This window comes from Astatotilapia calliptera, chromosome 17 (assembly GCF_964374335.1).
Source record: "Astatotilapia calliptera chromosome 17, fAstCal68.1, whole genome shotgun sequence".
NCBI lineage: Eukaryota > Metazoa > Chordata > Actinopteri > Cichliformes > Cichlidae > Astatotilapia > Astatotilapia calliptera.
In genome coordinates this window covers 20,236,021-20,260,117 of record NC_137438.1, presented here as the reverse complement: position 1 = coordinate 20,260,117, position 24,097 = coordinate 20,236,021, and the positions used below count along the sequence as shown (strand labels likewise).

Here is a 24,097-nt window from a genome sequence, read left to right as displayed (position 1 = left end):
GTAATATTTCTGCTGTAAAATTCCTGCAGTCGAGTTTTTTAATGTCACATGATCTCTGTGATGTTTTTCCTGACATGAACTCATAACACGTTGAACAAACAGTGCTGTTTGTCTCTACCGAAGGCCTTCTCTGTGTCTAAAGATGTGCAACTGCTTTCTGAAATATGTTTTGGAGCAGAGGTGTTTTATGTGTTTGCCTCCCATCCAAGTAGACTGGGAGGCAGAGCCTTCAGCTTTCAGGCCCCTCGTCTGTGGAACCAGCTCCCAGCTTGGATTCTGAGAAGAAGAGGAACAATATTTGTCTTAAGGAGCAGCTGTCCTGCTGTGCTTTGCTTCATCAGTGATTGTTGATCAACCACTGACCTCCAAGCCCTTTGTTCCTTCAGTGGTGCTAGTTTCAGTCATTATGCAAATGTACTGTTTATAAGATTGGGAAAACCTGCAGTCACCTAGACCGAAGAAGTCACTTGGATGAGTGATGAAACGTTTCTCCCAATAAAAACGTTACGTCCAGAAGAAAAGAAACTTTTTGGGATTTCCTTCCTCGGATGATTGAACATGCACCAAGACATTTGTCTCACATGATATAAACACGAAAAAAATGAAGAGCAGATCAGGCCTGGATCCCGCTGCTGTACTGAACCCCATCAACAAGACTGGCTACAGATACTGACTACGTTTCATGAGTCATCCAACTGACTTCTTCAATCTGAAACTGTGGCTTGACAAACCTGGACTGAAAGCCAGCACAGGGACACTGACCATGACCTCACAGTAACACGCTCTGAGCACAAAAGCAAAAAAGGTTGGGGTTTACCACACCAGGAAAGACCCCAAGGGTAGGCTGTGCAGCGATGCTCCTGAGACAATGTAGGGCATAAGGAGCACAAGAGCTCGAGAAGATGTGGAGGGTGAAGGCAACAGTGGTCCCAGTTGTAATCTGAGTACTCGATGCAGTGGCCCCCAAGCTAGGCGAGTAACTCCAGCAGACCCCGGGAACAACATCTGAGATCTCTGTCCAGAAGAGTGCAGTCCTACACAGCAAATCCAGCATGTCCAAATTAACACTGTCGGATTTGATTTCAACACTATTAAAGTGTCTATATGGGTCCACACCAGAGAGTGTTAATTTAACTCTTTTTGGAGAGTTGGTACGTTAACTCTGATTTAGTGTTAAACACCAAATCTGTCTGGAGTTGATAATTTAACACTTGGTGTTAAGAGTTTATATATTAACTCTCAAAGACTATTTTAGTTTAACTACGTAAGAGTTATCTTCTAATTCATTCTAAAAAGCGGGAATTTTACTGTTCTGAACTTCTAGAAATTTCTTTTGGAAATAAACATTTACTAAAAAGATGCAATGGTTTTTGAAAAACATTTATTCTGAACTGTGCACCACAATTTCAAAACATTTTCTGAAAGATGTAACAGTATACATGCTCTCACTTTCATTAGAATTTTGTTTATCAAAAGGTCTGACATGGTAAATGCAAATAACAGCATCTCATCACTTATTGCTTCAATACAATATGCATGTCCTTCATTCATCCCTTTGTGGAACTGCAACGCACTTCTGCTCTCCCCCATATTCCATCTTCACAAGCATATCCTGTGTGGAGATTGAATAAAAATTAGTTGACACTAATTAATGGCACAAATAATCCAGTAAACAATTGCAGCACAGTAAAAAAAAAAAGGAATCCTCTTTGAGCCATTACTTATGTAAAGTATTTTCCCAAAAGACAAAGACATGGGCAACAGGTAATACTGAACTAAATGTAAAACCTCAACCTTTTTCATTTTTACCTAAACCGTGTGCACAAAACTCTGGAGGGATCTATGCTAACGTAGAATCCAGTCAGGACGTCTGCTACTGCTGTTTGCTCGTTTTTGGGGGTTTTTTTGTTTTTTTTATGGGCGATCGTTTTCAGGCTTCAAGTAGCACCATTATACCAACATTTCACATTCTAGACCTTGTTTTAGGTGTATTTGACCAAAAGTTTGACTGAAAATTCACATGCAAGCTTTTTTTCAAGGCTGTGGTATTTGCCCACAAACAATACCTTTCAGCTAACTAAAACAGAATATTATGCTATCAGCGAGCAACATGGCTAATGCCTTTCACACAGCTTTGTCTCAACTCCAAAGAGCCACAGAAGTAAAAGCTCATAATAATAATTGAAACAATCTTTGAAAAAATGACTTACCAAGCATCGCAAACAACTCAAACATGTAGAGCAAAATGTTCTGAAACGGCTTCACTTCAGCTTCGATTGGAGCCGTGCTGGGGGCGGAGTCTGTGAATTTACTCTGTTGGTGTCATAGCCCCTGTAGGAGTTCAGAGTTAAGAGGTCAAGAGTTAATGTTTCCATTGTAACACCTCCAGATTTGACATAGAAACACTCATTTTTAACACTCGATTTTAACTACTATCATTTTACACCTCAGAGTTACATTAAAAGAATGTGACTCTGCTTAGAGTAAAATTAACTCTACTTTTGCAAGAAGACTATTAACACCAAAACATTTAACACTTTTGAATTTGCTGTGTAGGAATAGGTAAGATACTGCGAAGGACCCTATTTTTTTATTTTTTATTTAATTTGTTATTTTGGCACCATGAGCCCTCCATATTTCTCAACATGAATTAGTTGAGTTGCTCTAGTGTCCACTAGATGCCACTAAACAAATTTCATCTGACTCGAGGCGAATGGAAAACCTCTTTAGAAATATAAAGTTAGTGCTGTTTGGTATTTAAATGTTTTATAATCAAATTTTAAAAAAGATTTAAAATGAATCTTTCTTTATTATTTTATAGTCATATTAAAACATTTATGTTTATTTGATTGTTCACTGTCACTCTGTGTTATGACCTCATGTTGCCTCTTATAGTGTTTCTGTTTATACATGTTTACCTCGAATGTTATGTATGCTGGCACACACACAGCTGAAACATGACTACATTTAGCCTTCTGGCTCATCAATATAGCTCTGAATAGTGTGTGTGTGTGTGTGTGTGTGTGTGTGTGTGTGTGTGTGTGTGTGTGTGTGTGTGTGTGTGTGTGTGTGTGTGTGTGTGTGCTGCATGGCATTACTGGGCAACTGGACAGCTTCATGGTGAAGAGAAAAGAGGGAGAGAGAGAACGGAAGAGATAGAGAAAGAGTGTGTGTTTGGTTGGCATTTGGCAAAAAGAAATCAGGAAAGAAGCCTGATGAAGAGCACTGCTGAGGAGGAAGCAACGGCATTTTTCTGTGAGTAAAATACAGCAATAATGACAAAAGTGATCATTTATGTTCATAATGTTAAGGTGGTGTTAATTATCCAGGCAGTAACCAGAAAACCAGTGGGACTATCCACTAGCTCCCATTGGATGAAGGTCTTAGTCTGCTCCTCAGTCTCAGGATGACGGTTACTTATTCCAGTAAAGTCGCCAACGCCACCTTCTTCGGTTTTCACCAGCTGCTGCTGCGCTGGAAGGGGAGCATCTACAAGCTGCTGTACCGAGAGTTCATCCTGTTTGCTCTGCTGTACACCGTCCTCAGCGTCGTATACAGGTCAAACACACACACACACACACAGTCACAGGAAGGGAAGCGACAGTGTCGTATTACAGCTGTGCATCATGCAAGTGTTTCTTTTAAATTCTTGTAAATTTCAACATAGTTACTAATAAATATTGCTACACTGTTCAGAGTGGCTGATACAACTCAAAACTCGATGTAATGTCGGATGAGTCCCAAGAAGTGAAGCCAAAATATATCCTCACTCTAGTGGTTATAAGCTCCGCCCCTTTTTGGTTAGCAACATGAGCCAACCAAAAACATTTTTTTCATCTTGTAAATGATTAATGTTCATATTCTGTGTGCAAAAGTTTGATCTTAGAGTGTTTCAGAAGGGGAAGAAGCTAAATGAGCTTTGTTCTGTCTGAATCTTTCAGCTCTTTCTGAAGTTTTTATTTTCCAAAACTTTTATTTTGGTTTTTAGTTTTTAGTTTTAGCTCTCTGTCATAACCTTAGTATCAAGATCCAGTATACAATGAACTGGGATTATTTTAAAGCGTAAATCATACAAAACAAACCACTAAATCAGTTGCCCTAAATTGTTCAACTTTTTTTTTTGACAGATCCATGGGACCACTGCATTTTTCCCCCTGCTATCCAATCAGTGAGAACAAAATATTAGTAGAATCTGATACAACAACAGCTAAGCTCAGACTTGGGTAAAACAGGAGGTGGGACCTAGTAACACAATCTCCTCTTTCTAAAACTATGTCTCAGCGGCTCTTGTTTTTGATACTATCTTCATATATATTTAAGAAAAGATCTATTTCACAGCCCCAAACCTGCCAAATTCCTTTATTGCAGCAGGGAAAACAATGAACACATTATTTAGCAAAATATCTTAAATAAAGTATAACAGCTCACTACAATAAATATAATATGACAGAATAAATTAACTTGATGAGACTGTTGTACAAAACAAACAACATGACTGAGTTATCATTTATATATGCTACAAATGAAAGTTGACTATTTAGCTTTCATCAAGTTGTAACCACATATCTGACTCCAGGCAAACAGGATGTGAGCCTTCTATGCAATTTCATTAAAGGTTTTATATTAAATAACTAATACAGTATATCAGAAAATGTCTGTGTAGAAAAAGATTTATCTGACTTTGTATTTCTGAATAGAAGCACATATTGGGCAACAGACCTGCAGCTTATTGTAGTTCATTCAGAAACTTTCTGATCGGCTGAAGAGTAACTTCAGAAGAATTTCTCATATGTTAAATTCTTAGTTGCTGGCAGTGACGACGGTTTCCTCTGTCCTCTAGGATTGTGCTCTCCGAGGATCAGAAGAGACTGTTTGAGAAACTTTCCATGTACTGTGACAAATATGCTGAACAGATCCCCGTCACCTTCGTCTTGGGTATGTTAGCTGACAAACCATAGCTTTACTTTTATTTCAATAGTCTTCTAGTATTTTTCTTTTAAAAGAAACATACAGGCTAATTCCATTTTTAACCTCACGGTTAGACCTTTCTGTCTGACTTCATAGAACTGTAAAGCCACTGTGAGTGTGTTAGTGCTGTGGTTGTAGTGGATTTTTTGGGCAGGAAGGTAGAGCAACTTTTTTGTTATTGCTTTCTTTTTGACAGATGTGTTTAATAACTTCTTAAAAATGCTTTCTGTAAAGCACTTTATAATATTGTTTAGAAAAATGCTTATATAAAAGACTTTATTATTATTATTATTATTATTATTATTATTATTATTATTATTATTATTATTTTAACTGTTCAGCAAACCACAATTTTTTTAACATAACTGCAGTAAAAATTCTCCACAAACATGTTACAGAGTCCAGTTCAGGGACTTAGTTGGAGTCGAGTGTACCATGTCCTACAGTCACCATTGTCTGCACAAGGTCCTAACCTTAAAGCTTACTACTATCTGAACTGATGACATGTAAAACACATGAATCATCACATGGACGATTGTTCTGAAAGAAACACTTCCAGACTAAAATAGACGTCACGGTGGTGAATGGTTGAGTTACATATCTGATATTCATCTTGTCCATTCATGAAAAAGTCTTAATTATACAGTAAGCATATTTAGTTGCTATATTTTACTTAATATATTTATATTTTAAAAACAAGCTTTATGATCATTTAACCAGTGATTCTCAGATACTGGAAGAGATTACATAACATTTTATTATCTTCCTAGATTTCATTCCTAATGCCTTTCAGACTTGAGAGATTCTCAGGGGATTGAAGAACGTAGCCGACCTGTGTTATTATTATACTAAAGTAAAAATTAAGTCTAATAAAAAAAGAGCGACATGAAAACTCAAATATAACTGTAAGTGTGTTTCCTGCTTGAGCGGAGAGCTGAACAGAGGGGGTGTTTGGTTGCCTCATTAGCAGCCTGCTAATGGAATCGGATCATTAAAGAGGAGAAAAGGCTAAAAGCAGGATGAATGTTTGTGTAGCTGATCTCCACCCACCATCACCACCACCATCCCAGGATGCATATTCACTATGTTTGTCAACTGAAAAAAAGATTAAAACCTGACAGTTCCTAAAATGTGGTTTTTCCAGAAAATAAAAGACAAATAGTGTCAGTAACTAAAGTAAATGCCAAAAACAGGAGATGCTTGTGCATGAGTTGACAATTTATCAAAGTATCCAGACAAAAATGACCCATGGTCCTAAATGACTGTGATGACATCAACAACACAATGTAAGAAAATAGGTGTCGTGTCCTGCAGCGAGTGCTCTTTAGTTTTGTTTAAATTAAACTCAGATGTGAAAATATTAATCACACTTGGAGCCATATGCAGAGTACAGTTTTGCTCAAAACATTTCCCAGATAAATATGAATTTTAGAATTATCCAAAAAATAGTCCTGTTTTTGTTTCTGTCACTCCCGCTCCGCACACATGGCCAATAAGAGGACTTCACACTACCATGTGGTTTGAGTGACATATTTTAGTTTGTGTGGTGTTTACTTGAATTTTTCTACGTGTGAAATCAGACAATAGAGGAAACTAACAAGTTTAAAAACTCATCAACTGATTTGGACCAGAGTAAATGAACTGTAAAAATGCCCTTGCAGTAAGTGAATTGACCTTAGAGTCTCTAATATACAACGTGGACTCACGAGAAAATCAGGTTCAGTAATCAGTAATATTGCACTGAAAACAGTCACTTCACATAGTTTGGGCATCCTGGGCTTTATTCTGGAGGTTTTCCCAGCAGGAAAAATTGTGTGGGAACCCCTGGATAGACCAGGAAACATCATATATCCAACCAGTCCTTAGAGGACACATACACTCTTTAGAAGAGATAATCAAGGTAATGCCATCCATTGATTCTCTGCTTATTTTCAAGTTTCAATAGATTTTCGTTTTTCTGTGTGGGTGCATTACTCACAGATAGCTGATGATTAGTGCTAAGTAGCATCCAGGTAAATCTCACTCACCAAAACTAAACCTCACAGCCAGCCATGTTATTTGTCAGATAATTGTATTAAAAGTGCTCCAAACACGGTCCAGAATTAAAGAATTTCATTTGGCTGAGGTAAAGCCTAGCAGACATTTAGATCATACATCCACCTGTCTGATATCACCTGTTGATAGCTGAGAAGACCTCAGAGGAGGTCTGGATATATCTGGACTATGTTGGACGGAGGTCTGGATATGTGGCAGAAAAAGAAATAAATGCACTTCTGGTATTTTGCAAACTGCAACATGAAGTTTTCAAGCTACAACTGTGAACTGTGTGTGAGACTCAAGTCCACTGACAGTATTTAGTACCACTGTGTGTCCTTTATACACACCTGTAAATGTGTGCACACTGGGTCATTGCCATATATTTCAGGTGGTTAAGATTTAAGATTTTAACAAACACCTGGCTGTCACTTTACAGTTTGTTGGATTTACAGGGGATCAAAGAACCAGAGTGTTATTATAATAATCTCAGGATACGCCAAGCTAATATTACCCACTGAGAACAGGGCTTAGTGCTGACTGACAGACATGTGTTGTGTTTGAATACTAAAGTATATCATAAGAGTTTGATAAGATCTCTATCAAACTCTTAGGGTTAGGGCCTCTCACAATGTGTCCTTCATGTTAAATGTGCTTGCAGCAACATCATTGTAAGTCAGCATGACATGATTATTTATTTACTGCTGTAAAAGAGCTCAATTGTTTGGATAGGTTGCATTATCACAACAGTTACAAATTATTATGTGTTAACTGAATATAAATGTTTTAGGTTTTTATGTGACTCTGGTGGTGAATCGGTGGTGGAATCAGTTTGTTAACCTGCCCTGGCCGGACAGACTCATGTTCCACATCTCCAGGTACAGTCTACATCTCTAATACCCACTACAAAAACACTGCCCTCTACAGGCACAGACAGGAACTCACAGACTTTACATCAAAGATAGACAAATGTAGCCACTAAGAATCCATAATTAACTTATTTAGAAGCTACCTTGTCTTGTTTAGTGATTTGGGAACACTTCAGTGCCCCGTGCAAAACGAGCCTGAATACACAAGAAGGATAAGGTGTGGTTAGCTGACGATAATCACGAACTCCATTTTTGTTTTCTATCTTTCTACAGCTGTGTTCAGGGTAAAGACGAATATGGCCGCCTGCTGCGCCGGACATTGGTACGTTACGTTAACCTCACATCGCTCCTCATCTTCCGCTCCGTCAGCACGGCTGTCTGCAAACGATTCCCGACCATGGATCATGTGGTCGAGGCAGGTTAGAGCCTGAGTATTTTAGTGTGTATCAGCTGTATTTCAAAATGAGCACACTGTGATCTTAATGTGTCTTAACTAGAAATATAAAAGTCAGAGTTCGGCTCCTCGCCACTTAAATTTCTTCCTGATATCACTCCAGGGACTACCTTGTTATTGGCCAATTAAAGAAGTACTTTGGGCTGTCAACAAAACCTAAACGTCTGTCTGCATGGAAGCGTTATGTCTGAAACTGCTTTGGAACAATATGATCCATCATTTTATTTAAATAGTCTATCAACATGAATCCAACACTGACTTATTTTAAACAATGTTTTTTCCCCATCTGTAGGTTTCATGACACCTGAGGAGAGGAAGGTGTTTGAGAACGTTCGTTCTCCTCACCTGAAGTACTGGATCCCTGTTGTCTGGTTCTCCAACCTGGCGTCTAAAGCTCGGCAGGAAGGACGCATCCAAGACAGCATCGACCTGCAGAACATTCTCAACGTGACTATAAAAATCCACTTTTATGGCGAGAGAACGCTGCAGGGATAATGTGTCACTGTTGTTGGCCGACAGGGCAGTTAGCGTCGCCGTGGTTCGCTTCATAGAAATTGCTTAGCAACATAATCTCCATAAACTCACAACACTTTTATGATTTTGTAAGCATAAATTCAAACACAAGAAATAAATTGCATAGATGAACGACGCCGCAGTGACTTTACCACCACCACAGGTTCTTGTTTTTGCCATGAAGACGTTTATTATCATTAGTATAATTTAGTCACTTATTAGCAAATCCCTTCCCTGGGCACACTAAAGCTTAAAGTATTAGCCTGGGTATTTTATTTATTTTATCTTTTTCATGTTTGGAAATGGGCAATATTGACTAAGGGTGGACATAGCTTCTATGACAACATCCTATCTTTGGAAGCCCTATTTTGAAGCCTCGAGACTGACATCAACCAGATTTGGTGAAAGAAAGTTGAGATGTAAGGCGTGTATCTTCATTAATATTTTGGCACTTATTAGCTGTTATGCGTTCAGCGCGTTATCCACAAGCTCAGCTGTGGATAATTTCTCTGCTCCATGATTGCCAAGAAAATTCTGGACATGCTACATGAATGCTTCACGTGGTGATGATCCATTAGGCTTCGGTTTCGTTTTGAACACGTCATCAAACATCAGTTCACGTATTTCACGACAAACAAAAACACCTTCCTTAATGTTGACTTCACTTTTCTGGAAAATAAACATATTTCTTAAATGCTGAAATGCATCGGTGTTTCTGCCCAGTCATTGAAGTTGTCCAATACTTCATAACTAAAAAACACAACAAGCTAAACAAAAACAGTTTTTACATTTGGCATCAGCAAGTACAATCTGCTACAGCACAGGTGAAAAACTGCCAGTACCAAAATGCTTGTTGACCGGTGTCAGACCCAGAAGCTATGTCCATCTTTTATACTGTTTACAGCTGCAAAAAGATTTTTGTGGCTCAGCCACTTACGTCTCATAATGTATCACTATTAATTTAACTACATGCTTATATCTTACATTATCATGATAACATCATGGTAAAAAACAATACAGTATGGCCATTAAAGATCAGTATAATCAGATAACCTTAATATTTTTTCCAACGCTGCCATTTGATTACAGACATATGCTGTTAGAGAGGAAAAAGCTCTTAAGCACTCAAAGCACACTCATTCATCCTTTGGAGCCAGTTAGATCCTAAAACCCCCGTTAGCCTGTGACCACATAAAGGAGACATGTAGGTAATGTGACACTCAGCTTTCCCAGAACGGCAAATGAGACTCTTTTTCCAACTAGCCTACTGAGTTACAGAAATTCACAGTTTGCTGGAAGCTGGGGAAAGACTGCTGTTTCCTCTCTGTGTTAGGAAATGAATCGCTTCAGGACCTGGTGTGCGACTCTTTTTGGCTACAACTGGGTCGGTGTCCCTCTGGTTTACACACAGGTCTGTGTCCGTCCTCTCTGTTTCGTACTTGCCACAGCAGCATGTTTGATACGGATGTAGCTCATGTAATCACATCATAATCATTACACTAACTGAATCAGAGCTCTGAATCGCCCACAGAGAGAAGAAGGAATCTGAACAACACTCTCACTCTCTCTCTCCTTTTAGGTTGTCACTCTTGCTGTCTACACCTTTTTCTTTGCTTGTCTAATTGGTCGACAGTTTCTTGACCACACCCGTGGTTACCAAGGTCATGACCTTGACCTGTACGTCCCCGTTTTCACCTTGCTGCAGTTCTTCTTCTACTGTGGCTGGCTTAAGGTCAAATAAATTCTTTCCTACAATTTGTGAATATGTAAAACAAACTTGTGAATTTATATTTTTAGTCAGAGACTCCACCAGAGTAGCTTTGCATGACTCATCAAGCCTGGTGTGTCATGTCTCATTAGGTCACACCTCTGTGAAAGCCCACTGTTGTCTGATTGGTTCCTGTCTGGAAGCCTGCAGAGGGGCTTTTGTGCTGTTCTGGCAAAAGTAAAATTTAGTTTTGGACTTCTTTATTCCTCAAGTTTGTTATACAACAAAATATATTTATGCAGATATTTTTCATGGAAGATGTGTCCTACAGTTTCACAGAGACAGGGTAACATATGCTAATGTATGTAATCTACATGACTGCATATTCAAAAATTCAAGTACTTATTTATCTAGTACTAAATGCAGAGATAAGATAGGCAGTAATAAGCCAAAAACACACACAGTTCTTATGCTTCAGTACAAAATTGGAACTCAAATGTAGACAAACACAAACAAAATGTATTTTTAATGGAAGGAGTACAATTAATAAAAGCAGAAGGAGGATGCTGATTGGGAAATAAGACCAAGTTTATATGAGATATTTCAGATTAATTATTTAATAACACATTTAATAACACAAAATGATGTGTCTATCTTGTTTTTCTTCTGCTTGAAACACATCAATACATTTGTGGCTGACCTCTTTCATCTCATGACGTATTTCTGTTATATAAATAACACAAAGTTAATAATAATCTACTTGGTGGAGACGAGCCAGAAATATTGCATGAGCCAGAGTGTCACAAGTAGTGTGGTTATAAATGTTTTGTTCTCAGTGTCATGGTAAAAGAAACTAAAGCTGCTACATCCTCTCAAAAACAATATTTTGTAGAAATTGGAGATACATATGCTGGTATCACTATAATGCAAGCAATGTTGAAAAATCCCTTAAACAGAGACAAGGAAACCTACAGAGCAGTGACAACGGCCATCTCGATTGTCATGAGCAGTAGTAATATTTATTTTTTTTACATATAGGCAGTTTTGTGTTTTTAGTTTGACTGATTTTCAGACATGTTTGTTTGTTTGGCAGGTAGCAGAGCAGCTGATCAACCCGTTTGGCGATGATGACGATGACTTTGAGGCAAACTGGATCATCGACAGGAACCTTCAGGTCAGCAATGACGGAGGCTCAAAGTCTCTTATATTTCCAGGGTCTGTTCTGGTAGAACAAACACTTTTGACTTTATCGTGGACAGAAAGGGAACATGAGAAACTGTTGTGGTTTGTCAGGGAGCAGAACGGAATAGATGGAAAGGAGCTGCCTACACGTTTCTCCTGCTGGACAAAAATATACTCTGGAACATTTCCACACTTGGTTTTATTTTTACATCACGCAAGGAAGTCAAGCACATGATGCCACAGGAGGCCCAGCTACACACAATTTAAACACAAGCTACTCGAAAGCAAGTTTTAGAGTAAACTTTTATTTTTTACTCTGTTTCATTTCACTCTAAATGAATTTCCACATCAATCCGCACTAAATAAATCATAATGACAAAGCTTACAACATGGATTTTTGTATTTATAAGAAAATAGAAATCAAAATTAAATAGTTTTTACATTTCCATTGTTTTGTGTAACAGTTAATGTTCTGAATAAATAATTCAAACTTTTATTAGCATGCTAGAACTAGAACTATGACTATATATTTGCAAATATGAAATCACAAAAACATATAAAAGACCAAAACTACCCAATTCAGTCATTCATGAAAAAATTACTAAATTACTCAAATGAAGAATGCGTTACAGACCGCAAAATAATAGAAAAAATATATAAGGACATCAGTTGATTCTTAAAATGTGACATTTTAAGGGCGATCGTGGCTCAAGAGTTGGGAGTTCGCCTTGTAATCGGAAGGTTGCCGGTTCGAGCCCCGGCTTGGACAGTCTCGGTCGTTGTGTCCTTGGGCAAGACACTTCACCCGTTGCCTACTGGTGGTGGTCAGAGGGCCCGGTGGCGCCAGTGTTCGGCAGCCTCGCCTCTGTCAGTGCGCCCCAGGGTGGCTGTGGCTACAATGTAGCTTGCCATCATCAGTGTGTGATTGTGTGTGTGAATGGGTGGATGACTGGATATGTAAAGCGCTTTGGGGTCCTTAGGGACTAGTAAAGCGCTATATAAATACAGGCCATTTACCGTTTCTCATTCAGTGAGCTTCTACATTCATTTTTCTTTGTATTACATCCTGTTGATTTACTGACCATTTAATTTGTCATTTATTTATTGATTTTGGTCAAAGTTGTTGTTTCCATAATCTGTTTTATTTTTCATTCTGGCTAAACATTTAGCCCATATTATACTTTAAATCACACCCTTGTTTACATAAAAAAAAGAGAAAATGCAGAAAAAAATAAGATAATAATAACAAAAAATAAATAAATCAGTAATTCAAAATCTGTGAATTATTGGGGAAATACAATGGGAAAATAAAGAAATAAACAGAAATAAAGAAATAAACTAACATTGAACAAGTTGGTAAATAAGAAGAAAACGAAAGCAGTAAATAAATGAATAAATAAATGTGACAAAATAAATCAGAAACAACAACAAGGTTAGAAAATAAACTAACAAGAAAAGCAAATGTGATATTTAATACAACATATTGTGCCATCTTTTATAAATTCCTTAATTCCTTTAACTATAAAAAATAATTAAAAATATTGCTGAGCTCTTTTCAGTTGTGATTTAGGCAGTTTTCTTCCTTCTTATAGTTATATAATAATATCCATTCTTCCAAGAAGCACAATCAATCAACCGGATTAGATTTGACTATGAAAGATTCTCCTGTTAAATTATTGGTAGATTTTCTTACCAATTTAATCTTACTTAATAAATTTTTATAAATAATGTCTCTTGAAAACTGAACACGCCTCATTCTTCCTCTTTACCTGTTCCTGCAGGTGTCTCTCCTGGCAGTGGATGAGATGCACATGAACATGCCTCACATGACCAAAGACATTTACTGGAATGACTGCGATGCACGGCCACCATACACGCTGGCTGCTGCAGACTACTGCATCCCCTCATTTCTTGGCTCCACCACCGACATGGGGTCAGGGATCAAGTTTAGCGGCTGATGCACAGTTATAATCCTCTAGAGAACAAACATTTTTCCTGAAGGACGTGTTGGAGTTTATGTTTCACATTGTAGCTCAGTCTGTGTGGGTGAATTGTCACAGACGTGCTAGTTGTTATAGAATTAGTTTTTTTTAGAGAAGTTTTATCAGCATGACAAATTCTTTTTCAATGTCTCTTCCAGTCTCTCGGACATCCTGCAGTTTGACGACACTGATGTTAGCCACGACCATCAGCGGCAACAGGACTATACTTTGCTGCGGCGCCAAGAGTCGGTAAAATGTTTATTGCTTTCATTTTTTAATTTAAAATTGATTTCTGGAAAAAAGGAGGTAAGTATAAAAACTGTCTCAGTCAGAACATTACATATTCTGTTTTGATGGGTGCCTGGATGTTAAACTTAATTGTTACATCTGGTAAAGCAGCAACGCTGATCATTTTATTAAAGATGAAAGAATTTAGACAGTTTGTAACGCTCAGTGATGCCGCAGTGTTTTGGACCTGAAGCGGACGTGTTTTGGTCCGAGATTACCCCGCGAGACTCCTGACTATGGTAGCCATAATGCTCCGACAATCCATCAAGTGGTGTGGCTTCTTAGCTTACCAAAGTCATACTAAAACATCTTTTGACAGATTTTTTGAGTGCCGTATACCACATAAAATCGGTTCGAGGTCAGTAAGCACAACCAGAAGTCATACATATGGCGCACCGGATTATAAGGCGCACTGTTGATTTTTGAGAAAATTAAAGGATTTTAAGTGCGTCTTATAGTGCAGAAAATACCGTAACCCCTGTGTGGTAAACCCTAAGGCTTTAAATTGTTATAAATGCTTTGTTGCTGGTGATTTTTTTCTGCACTCGGACCTGTTTGATGTCACAGAGAAGGGATGTTCCTTTTTTGGTCATCAGATTCACAGAAACCCCACCCACGTTGTGTCAAAGCTGTTAATTTATGAGGGGCAGCCAATCAGAAAAATGTTGGCTTATAGGGATGGTGACCTTAAAGGGATGGCTTGTTTGATAAGTAAGATGGACTGAAGGACACCATCAAAGTCCAGTAAATGATACATAAGAATGATTTTTGAACTGTGAATCATACAAAGCTACTCTTGTACAGCAGAAGAATAAAAATATAGAACAATTTGAAACCTGTTAAATGTAAAGCTTTGACATTAGGTACTAATGATAAAGTCTTTAAGTTCAGATTCTGAGTATATTTTTAATGTTTGCAGGTTTTGGGTCGGGTCCGCCGTCTGCTTAGTGTTCAGGAACCTCCTGACCTCCGACCCCCTCGACCCATCTTCAAACGACATAGCAGTGATGCAACTGGCAGTTTCTTCCCAGATGTCAGGTATTAGAATATTTAAAGCATGAATAGATGTGTAACTGGTATCCTACTGATAGTACCAAAGGTTCCTATTTAATAATTTATATATTAAGATCCAGCTGTCCACAGATTACAATGATCTGATCTTTTATGTTTTCTGTTGGTCATTTCTAAATCCAGGGTCAATGCAGGACCAGGGATCAATGTTCCACTGTCCTCGCTGTTCATGTCTCAGCCTTCCATGGACACTTTGTCCACCTTAAGGGAGGTCAACAGCAACCCACCCTCACCGGAAAGCTCCATTTCTGTTTTCCCCCAGCTTGTCATCAGCCCTCCATTATGTGGCGACGTTTGCCAGAATGTGGATTCGTATACCAAACCTCAGAATGGCCTGAATCCTTCCCCCACTGATGAAGCCCCAGGCTCAGAAACCCTAAGGTGATCAGCCAGTGTCCTTTTTAACGATATTCAACTCCATGTTCGGCCATCAAACTTCATTTTGAGATAAAAGGTTTTGAAAATTTAATAATTATACCCCAGTATTTTATAATCTTAGACTTGCCCTTTAGGTGAGAATTAATTTTTTTCTTTTTGTATTTCCAGGACTGCGTCCTCTCTCTGTTGTTCCCCCACTCAACTTGGGCCCAAAGAATTTCGGTGGACAACTGTCAATGGCCATAATCGTCAGCCAACCAAACCACGGGGGCGTCAGTTCTCACTCCAGTTCTCCAGGCAGACTTCAAAGGCATCGGTCCGCAGCCTGCCAAGTCCTAAAGGACTGGGGCGGCGGAGAAAAGGACTGGCTCGATTCCAGTCCAGGAGATCCCCTGGTCCAACCTCAGACACTCTGCAGCTCCCTGACCCCGATTACGACTTCCAGGGAATAACAGGGACTCAGGAGGATGAGAAGGAAGAAACCAACGACAATGAAGAGGTCAAAAACACCAGCTCCCAATCAGAGAGTTTCGAAAAGAAATAAGAACCAGCCACAACTTCAGCTGTTCAGTAAGACCAAACTGAGTAACATGAATACCCACGTTGCCTAAGAAGAAGACTCTTTAATGTTGTTGTTGTTTTTAACCAAAAATACTTGGAAAACAGGATATACATGGCCTCTTAAGGGATGTATTTAAGCTAGGTTTTTGGGTTTATCAGTTGTTGCCACCATGATCTATCAAAAAATAAACCGCAAACAACTATTCTTCAGTTCTAGCATGAACCCCCATTTTAATCCTGTGAGGTTTAACTTATTATTAAAGATAAATACTCCTGACCCCGCTGACAATGTTTAATAGCATGTAGTGTTTTTTTTAAGAAATGTTCTCCCAAGCTTCCTCATTCTAGCAATCAAATCATTTTATAATTAAATCAATCATTGTAGTAACACACATAAAAAAAAATGCTCCCCCCCCCCCCCAAAAAAAAGCCCCCCAAAAACAGATCTTCTCATACAGTTACTGAAAAATATTTTTATCCAACAATATATTTATGCCCAATCTTAATTACTTGACTGAAATACCTTGGAAATTGAACAAGTTTAAAACTTGTACCCTTGTAAACCCTTGTACTAAATGGTGAACTTCAAATTTAAAATGGGAAATCATGAATCACTGTGATGAGCCAGACTCTGGATGGTTAAACACTGAAATCCATCACTTAGATCATTCATTTTGCCATCTCAATTCAGGAACTTCATCCAGGGCAACTGCCGATTTAAGCTAATTATCTGCATATTCATCTACAGTCCAAATGCGATTTTTTTTTCCATAAAGATACATAAAAATTGTGCTGTTTAACTCACCATATGGTGTTTTGTGTGAATTTTCTTTTCCCTGAATTTTTGTATCAGAATGTGCAAATTAAGCATGGCCCAATGAGACGTTAAGTAGCACATTAAAAAGAAATTTGCTGGAATTACTCTTTAATCCTGGTATTCCAAAGATTACAAAACCCCCATAGATGATTCCTTAAAAAATTAGAAATGAGGCAAAATGAGACAAAATAATCAACAATTATTAGAGTTGAAACGTGTGCAAAAAAACCCCAAACAAACAACAACAAAAAAAAAAAAAACAAGCCTATGTATCTTTGTGATTTTTCTAGCTGAAGAATAATTTCCAGCCCACATGAGAACATTTCAAGTTAGCTGTTTATGCTGAAAGAATGGGGGGGAGGGGGAGGGGGGTTTCTCATCCACTTCAATAAACTCTTCTTGGATGCCATCTGGTGGCCATTAGAGGAACTGTAACACTTAATGAAACACTGGTACTCAGGGGATAAGAACAAAATCTTCTTTCTTTCCGTGATTACTGTAAATCACACGTGCTTTTGTAAATGTAGATAAAGTGATGAATGTACAATCCCTGTTGCTGCTGTTAAATCTCCAATAACTGTACCTTTTCAAATAAAATGTTAACTTTGTGGTCATTGGGGCAGAAGTAATGGCTAATGTATTGTCAGCAATATTCAGCAGTTTCTAGACAGTTGTTTGTCCTTGATGTATTTGGAGAATGATGTGAGAACAATAATAGGCCAGAGAATGACAAAATGCTTTTCAATTGTGCAGTATTTATTTACTGTTGAGTTCGCCAATAAGTTATGGTTCAGGAGAGTGTTTGGCACGTGCTAAGCCGACCCGGTCATGTCCTTTATCAAAGATGGAGTAGTACTCTGTCAGAAATACATCTCCCAGAATCCACTGAGGGTCTGTGCTGGAATAAATGTCCATAGCCTGGAAACCGCTGAAACAGAACTCATTCCTGCCAAGTGTCTCCTGATAATGACAAAAAGTGGATTGTGTAGTTGTTTAGTAGCTTCATGTATAAAAGAGACATTCTATTTCTTAAGCAATTTTAATTGTTAGTAAAAATATGAAAGTATATAAAATAAATATAGCTGCCAAATTACTAAATTTGCACTTAAGTCTCAATGTATTAATGATCTATTTATGAATTTTTTTATGTGGTTTCTTTTAGGCGTGAGGTAAAAAAAAAAAAAAAAAAGCAAAGAATCTATAAACAGAAGTTTAAATGCTAGCTGCATTTCAAAACAATCTCTGATTTCAGCCATTTGACAGGTGCATCATTAAAATAATAAAATAATACGCATTTTTGAATACGCCAAAACAATTACCCTTCCTACTATTTTATCAAAAAAATAAAGAAAGAAAAAGAAAATAAAAAGAAAGAGAAGACTGGCAGCTGTTCTAACACAAGCTAAAGAAAACAATAAGCCTTCCTTACCTTCCTGATGTACTGTTCACTTGTTAGTGTGTACTCTGTTCCATTCAGGACAAAAGTCACCTGAGGCAAACTGGACAACCTGGCACAGTCGATAACAAACTGAAACACACAAAATGAGGAGTGACATGCTGAAAAAATTCAGTTACGGTAGTCATATAGTATTCTCAAGAAATATCTGATATTGTTTTTGAAGCAGGAATAAGTAGTAGGTCTAAGTGTCCCCTCTGTAGGTTAAACATTTTCTTTGAAAAAGTCATAACTTTCTCTGGTCTTTCAGTAGACTATGAGATGACATATTTTGGTACCTCTCCCAAGTTTGAGGGTGTTGCTCCAATCAGCTGTTGGAGCCTCAGAATGTCATTGGTTGGTCCAGCAATGAGGGAAGTTCCAGTATCAACAATCGCCTGACATCCACTTGGACAAAACAAGTTCACACCTTGTACTGCTACACTGAAATATTAAGCATTTTTATGTTTCTATTAATGAATGTCTTCACAAGAAAGGTAAAGGTCTTGTGCCATTTCCCCTACTGTAAGTGGTTCATAGTACACTGCCAAAGTGCTGTGCTGTTGGGATATGAAAAATGTACCTGTCCATCTTGATCTGCCAATACCCCTTGGCAGTGACAGGATGCCAGTTGATTGGTCCAATATACAGCGCTTCGTTTGTTCCACCTAACAACAGTTCCCCTGCTGGATTGGTACGGCCGGTTTTTCTGCGGGCACAAAACTCACATTTACATAAACAAAAGATAAGAACTCTCATATTAAAAACAACAAACACATTTATATCCCTCAAGAAGTACAGCATCTCTGTCGAGTGCCTAACCAGATACTCTTGGACTGGACCCCTGAAACACTGGAGGAATGCTTAAATAATTACAACCATGTGGATCTTCCTGGTTCACCTGGTGATTGTTCTTCTTTATCCTAACATGTCTATGATCGAAATTGTAGAATTACCCTGTCGTACTTAAGCATACTTAGAAGCCATAAGACCTCCCCAAACATCAAGTATCTCTGAAACACTGCTCACCAGATGCTCTTGTCAGTGAAGCCAAGCGGATTTGTTCTGATATCACTGTAGATGGTAGGAAGTCTATAAGTCTTGGACCTAGACACAGACTAGGCAGACCCTATTTAAAAAACTGAAACCTTGGGAAAAACTCTCATCTCCACAGCTCACAGTAAAACCCCTTTGAACTTCCTGGTTACCCTTGACCTTTCCATTTCTCTGTGGCTATCTCTTGCTCTGCCTTTCCCTCTTGACCAACCAAAACTCTATCAAAACTTAAGAACTAGTTGTGAAACTTCTGCCTGTTTCAAAGCATGATTTTTAAAGCTGCTTACCCAGAAATTCTAAAAATAAACCCTCTTAACATCTACAATGTAAGAGTAAACCCATCCATATTTTCAGCAGGGCTGCCAACAACCAGGTGGGTAGTAAGAGGTTAATAGACAGGAAGAAGTAATTATCCTCCCTCTCATGCTCCTCTGAGCATGACAATGAGCATCTAATTGAGGTGAAATGGTGAGCTCCTGATATGAATGCACCTGCTCAGGTAAAAGGAGAACACTGGCTGGTCCACAAGCTTCTGTGCAATCATGTTGTCAAAAACATTGGTGCCCAGAATCTCTGCAAGGGATTGGTAACTCATTCCCAGAACACCGTCAAACTTCGCCGTCAGGAATGATTCACTAGGTTCGAAAACGGACTCCCCAAACTCTTGGTTCAGGATGGTTAGACCACCAATCTGGAACAAGTTGATTAAGATAAAACAGTACTCCTTTAGTTGTGCCTGAATGTCAAACTGAGTTTGATGGATGAAAATATTTTTGAAATTAATCGTGGCAGCTGTTAGTTAATTTTAATACTGAAGTTTAGCTTTTTAATTTTGAGAGCTTTTGGACCTTCAGTGTGTCTCTGGCCATAGTTCCAAGCAGGTGACCTGATCCGTAGTAAATCCCAAATCTCCGACCATCATGCCTGAACGAAGCTGATTTAAATGCCTTGAAACGCTTGTGGAGCGCTGTGAATGCAAACACACACATAGACATTATCTTTTCTTATATTCATTACATGTTATTTACTTTATGTGGACTTGCCTTTGTCAGATTTATGTGCCTACAACATCTTTATACAAGTACACACAGACACACACAGACTTTGAACTTCTTATCAGACTGGAACAAAATAAACCAAAGTCAGGCTGCCCTGACCTGCAAATGCAACACTGGTGTTGTGTGGTATTGTGTGGTGCTATGTAAGGTGTTACCGCAGGCCTCGCTGATGCAGTAGGATGATGGCACCCAGAGGTCAGCTGATCCAGTGTCAAAAATCACAGAAAAGTTCTGCTCTGGAGTCCCCAAACTGATCTCACCATAAAACTGAGCCTGAAACGCAGCAGGGGCACAAAGTGTGGCTGAGATTTTAATTTGAAAAATTCTGAGATAAATAAAAAGGTAGCTGGTTGTGACATGCTCATGCTAATGTTAGCATGTATGCTAACATATTTTGGCCAGCTTGGCACTCCCTTTGTTTTCATAGTATAAATTAGTTAAGTTAGTTTCTATTCAGTAAACTGGGCTGTGTTGTTTTCATTTTAAAGCTTCTATATGTAGGAAATAACTACGTCTTACTTTGGGAACATATATCTTGTGAGGACATAAAGAATGGAAATGCAGTACAAATGATAACTTTTTATTTATTATTTCTTTTATTTCTGCTTCTGTAATAATACTTAATACTGCTTCTGTCCAGCTTGAGTTGCATACTTAGGACATACTGATATTTCGGAACTGAGCAACTTTCCCTTAAATCTGATAATCATTCTTAACAAATCAGCATATTTATGAACAACACTGACCCCTAGAGGAATATTTAAATCACTGTAACAAGGTTAAAACTTCTCACTGGATATTTTGATAATAGCTGAAGGCTTTGAACCAGCAACCCTAACTCTCAGTGTTGTTCTTCTTACATCCATGAAGTTGTAGATCCTCTCGCTGGTGCGTCCGAGCCTCAGTGACGGCGTGCTGGACGGGAAGCACTGAGCGTAACGGCGATTAATCATGTCAGGGGCGTGATCCTTCAGGAACTCATTCAGCAGGCCATCAGCTCGCAATCGAGTACGAATTGAGCGCGTCCGTCTAAGAGGTATGCTGACGATGGAACATTTTAGTATCTCTGTAAACTTTTTATATCAAATTGTCTTTTTTGATTTGAAAACAGTTGGCCTAGTTTTGGCTCAACAGAGGAAGGTCCACTAAACAGCACCTCGATAAATGTACAACAAAGAAGAAAATCAGACTTTATATTGTTAAATCCCTGGTGGATGGACAGCTGTTAATATAAAGAGAACAACCATATTAACAAAGGTGTAATTGTCCTACCTGACCAGCGCTGAGGTCATCCATGTTAAAAACAGCAGGAGCAGCAGCCTGAACATGTCTGTATCTGCCAGTCTGAGAGACTGCTGTTTGGCACCCGATGGGGACGTTTATCAGACTGAACTGTAAGTCTGATTGGATCTGAGTCTGTGAATAAACTGTGAGAAGGTCCACCCCCAAAAGCTTAAACAGACAGAAGAGGTCTTTATTATTCAGTTATTTGATCACAGAAGATTTTAGATTACGTGGATCAACAAGTATTTAAGTCATCCATGGCTCTCTCAGCTACCAATACAGCATATGTCCAAATCTGGGAGGTCAAGGCTTTTTTTAATGTATTATTTTTTATTATTAAACTAGCAACCTGACTTGAGCCCCTTAGACTCCCATGTTAAAACTTTCCAGCAGAAAAAAAGACGTTTGATTTCCCCTTTATATGTAAACCTGTTTAAATTATTTAAACAGGTTTACAAATTAAATTGTATAAAGGTTTAAACTTTGCATTATTAGAGGCGTGACCTCTTTGACTGATAGGTGGATGGTGACACGGCTGAAGCTGCTGACTGTCTGCTAGATTTAACTTCAGCTAGCTGGAGTCCCTGAACTGGACCTCTGTTATGGCCACCAGAGGGCACCAAACATTTTTCTGGATGTTACTAATAAAGCCCGCTAAATTTTATACCCGCCCTGCAGTGGCTTGTTAACTGCGATGTATGATAAAGTTGGCATCAAATTGACATCATATGCATAGCAACCATTTCTACAAGTTAAACAACTCTAGCTTTTTGTAACATGGCGCGTTGTGCTTTTACTGCTGCTGCTGGGTTGAAGGCACGAGTGTAAGATGGTGTTGATTTTAATGATTTATCAGTACAGTACGCTCAGAGACTCATAGAGATTCAAAGATGAAAAAAGCTTTGCTCCAGTTATTAAATCTTTCCCTGTTTCTTTTAACCAATGTTAATGTGGCGCTACCATCTGGTGCTGACACCTACTGTTCAGGAGACTCAGCGGCCAGAACAGCGAGCAGAAATCAATGTGTAATGATGTCACAGACGGCATGCGAGTAACATGGTGGGTATACTGGCACCTTTAGCTGGTAACTTAGCACCATGCCATCAAGATATGGTCAAATGGATGACACCATCTTGCCAGGATGTTATTAGACTAATATTATATTAAATTAGTATTTTTAAACTGTTGGGCTGAGTGTTGTCCATTATTAACACCCATCTTCTGACTGGGAATGTTCCAGCTGACTTTAAACATGCCATACTGCTTTTAATGATCTCCAAACTCCTTTTCTCTGTTGTTTGTCACCAGCTTCAGCTCCAGGACCGGGTACTTGCTACTTTCAGATCCAAGTGCTGCATTACACACAGTGGATTATTGCATGCTTGTCTGTAGACTGGAGAGTTGTGAAAGCATTACAGGAACTGCTCTTTAGCAGTTTAAATCTTATTTTAACCAGCAGACATTTTTTCTGTGGGTGGCTTTTCAGCATCACCTACTCCCCTCACACTGTTATTCAGATGACTCACAAACCTACCCTCCTCCCAAGAACAACCTTGCTGAGATACAATCCCAGATACCTCTAAACATCTTCAATCTGAATGAGCAAAAAACAGAAGTGACCCTCACTCCTCGTGTAAATGGGAACTTTCTAAAATTACAGAACCCCCTTTACAAAAAAGAAAAAAAAAACCCCTGGGTGTGCTTTATGACAACAACAATAGCATTTTATGTGTTTTCTGGCACCGAATGAGCGATTTTTTTTCTAGTTTTAAAGGTTTAAACATTTTTCTATGAAAAGCCATCTGTGTGGTTAAGTCTGATTGAGTAACTGTTGACACTCTGAGGTCTTAGTCACTTTGACCTTAGTAAGTTACTGCAGATCAATCAATAATCAGCACTCCTGATCTTCTGCTTGCTCATTTCCAGGTTATGAAATGTAATTTCTGGAGTATCTCACCACAACAGCTGATCATAAATAAATCTGTATATATTTTACATTTTTTTTTATAAAAGTACTGATTACGTGCACATGTTACTACAACTGTCACATCAGCCAGTCATAGATGATGTCACAGACACCAGATGGCCATCCAACAGAGGAGCTTTGGGATGTTGCAGAATGAGAATTGCATCATGAATGTGAAATGTACTGATGCATGACTGCAGCTGTGCGATGGAATCATGTTAACATGGGCCAAAATATCTGAGGCAGTTCTGAAGGCAAAGGTAAAGCCAGGTAACAGCAAAATGTAACTAATAAAGTAACCAATAAATGCATTACCTTGAAAATGAGTGATAGACTTTCAGTTTCCAAGCTGCTGATCTCAGTAGAACAACTCGATCAGAAACCTGCACCAACCTAATGTACAGTCTGACTAATTATACAAGATTAAATCTGCTTCAGATTTTTTCATTTGCAGTGATTACTTCTATTATTTG

General features: G+C 38.5%; 2 protein-coding genes across 3 annotated transcripts; one reads left to right on the top strand and one right to left on the bottom strand.

Annotated features, from left to right (window-relative positions):
• Positions 1-1,559: 1,559 nt before the first annotated feature.
• LOC113008875 (bestrophin-3) lies at positions 1,560-18,019 on the top strand. Of its 2 annotated transcripts, none has more exons than XR_013902967.1 (14): positions 1,560-3,255; positions 3,330-3,558; positions 4,841-4,935; positions 7,793-7,880; positions 8,145-8,290; positions 8,618-8,772; positions 10,172-10,249; positions 10,418-10,570; positions 11,640-11,720; positions 13,510-13,661; positions 13,869-13,959; positions 14,918-15,036; positions 15,193-15,523; positions 15,616-15,749. XR_013902967.1 is itself a non-coding variant. In XM_026146741.2 (14 exons), the coding sequence occupies exons 2-14, from the start codon at positions 3,407-3,409 to the stop codon at positions 15,989-15,991; spliced, it is 1,944 nt and encodes a 647-aa protein (XP_026002526.2). In that variant the 5' UTR covers positions 1,560-3,255; positions 3,330-3,406; the 3' UTR covers positions 15,992-18,019. The 2 variants fall into 2 exon arrangements, 1 of the variants encoding a protein (XP_026002526.2); XM_026146741.2 differs by having other exon boundaries at positions 15,193-15,450; positions 15,616-18,019.
• On the bottom strand, positions 17,561-23,684 carry nots (nothepsin). The gene is made up of 9 exons (XM_026146744.2): positions 21,647-23,684; positions 21,235-21,415; positions 20,530-20,647; positions 20,165-20,283; positions 19,808-20,007; positions 18,844-18,969; positions 18,560-18,704; positions 18,255-18,353; positions 17,561-17,785 (listed from the first exon to the last, which is right to left on the bottom strand). Exons 1-9 carry the CDS (start codon positions 21,700-21,702, stop codon positions 17,609-17,611), a joined length of 1,221 nt encoding a protein of 406 aa, XP_026002529.1. The 5' UTR covers positions 21,703-23,684; the 3' UTR covers positions 17,561-17,608.
• Between the last annotated feature and the right edge of the window lie 413 nt (positions 23,685-24,097).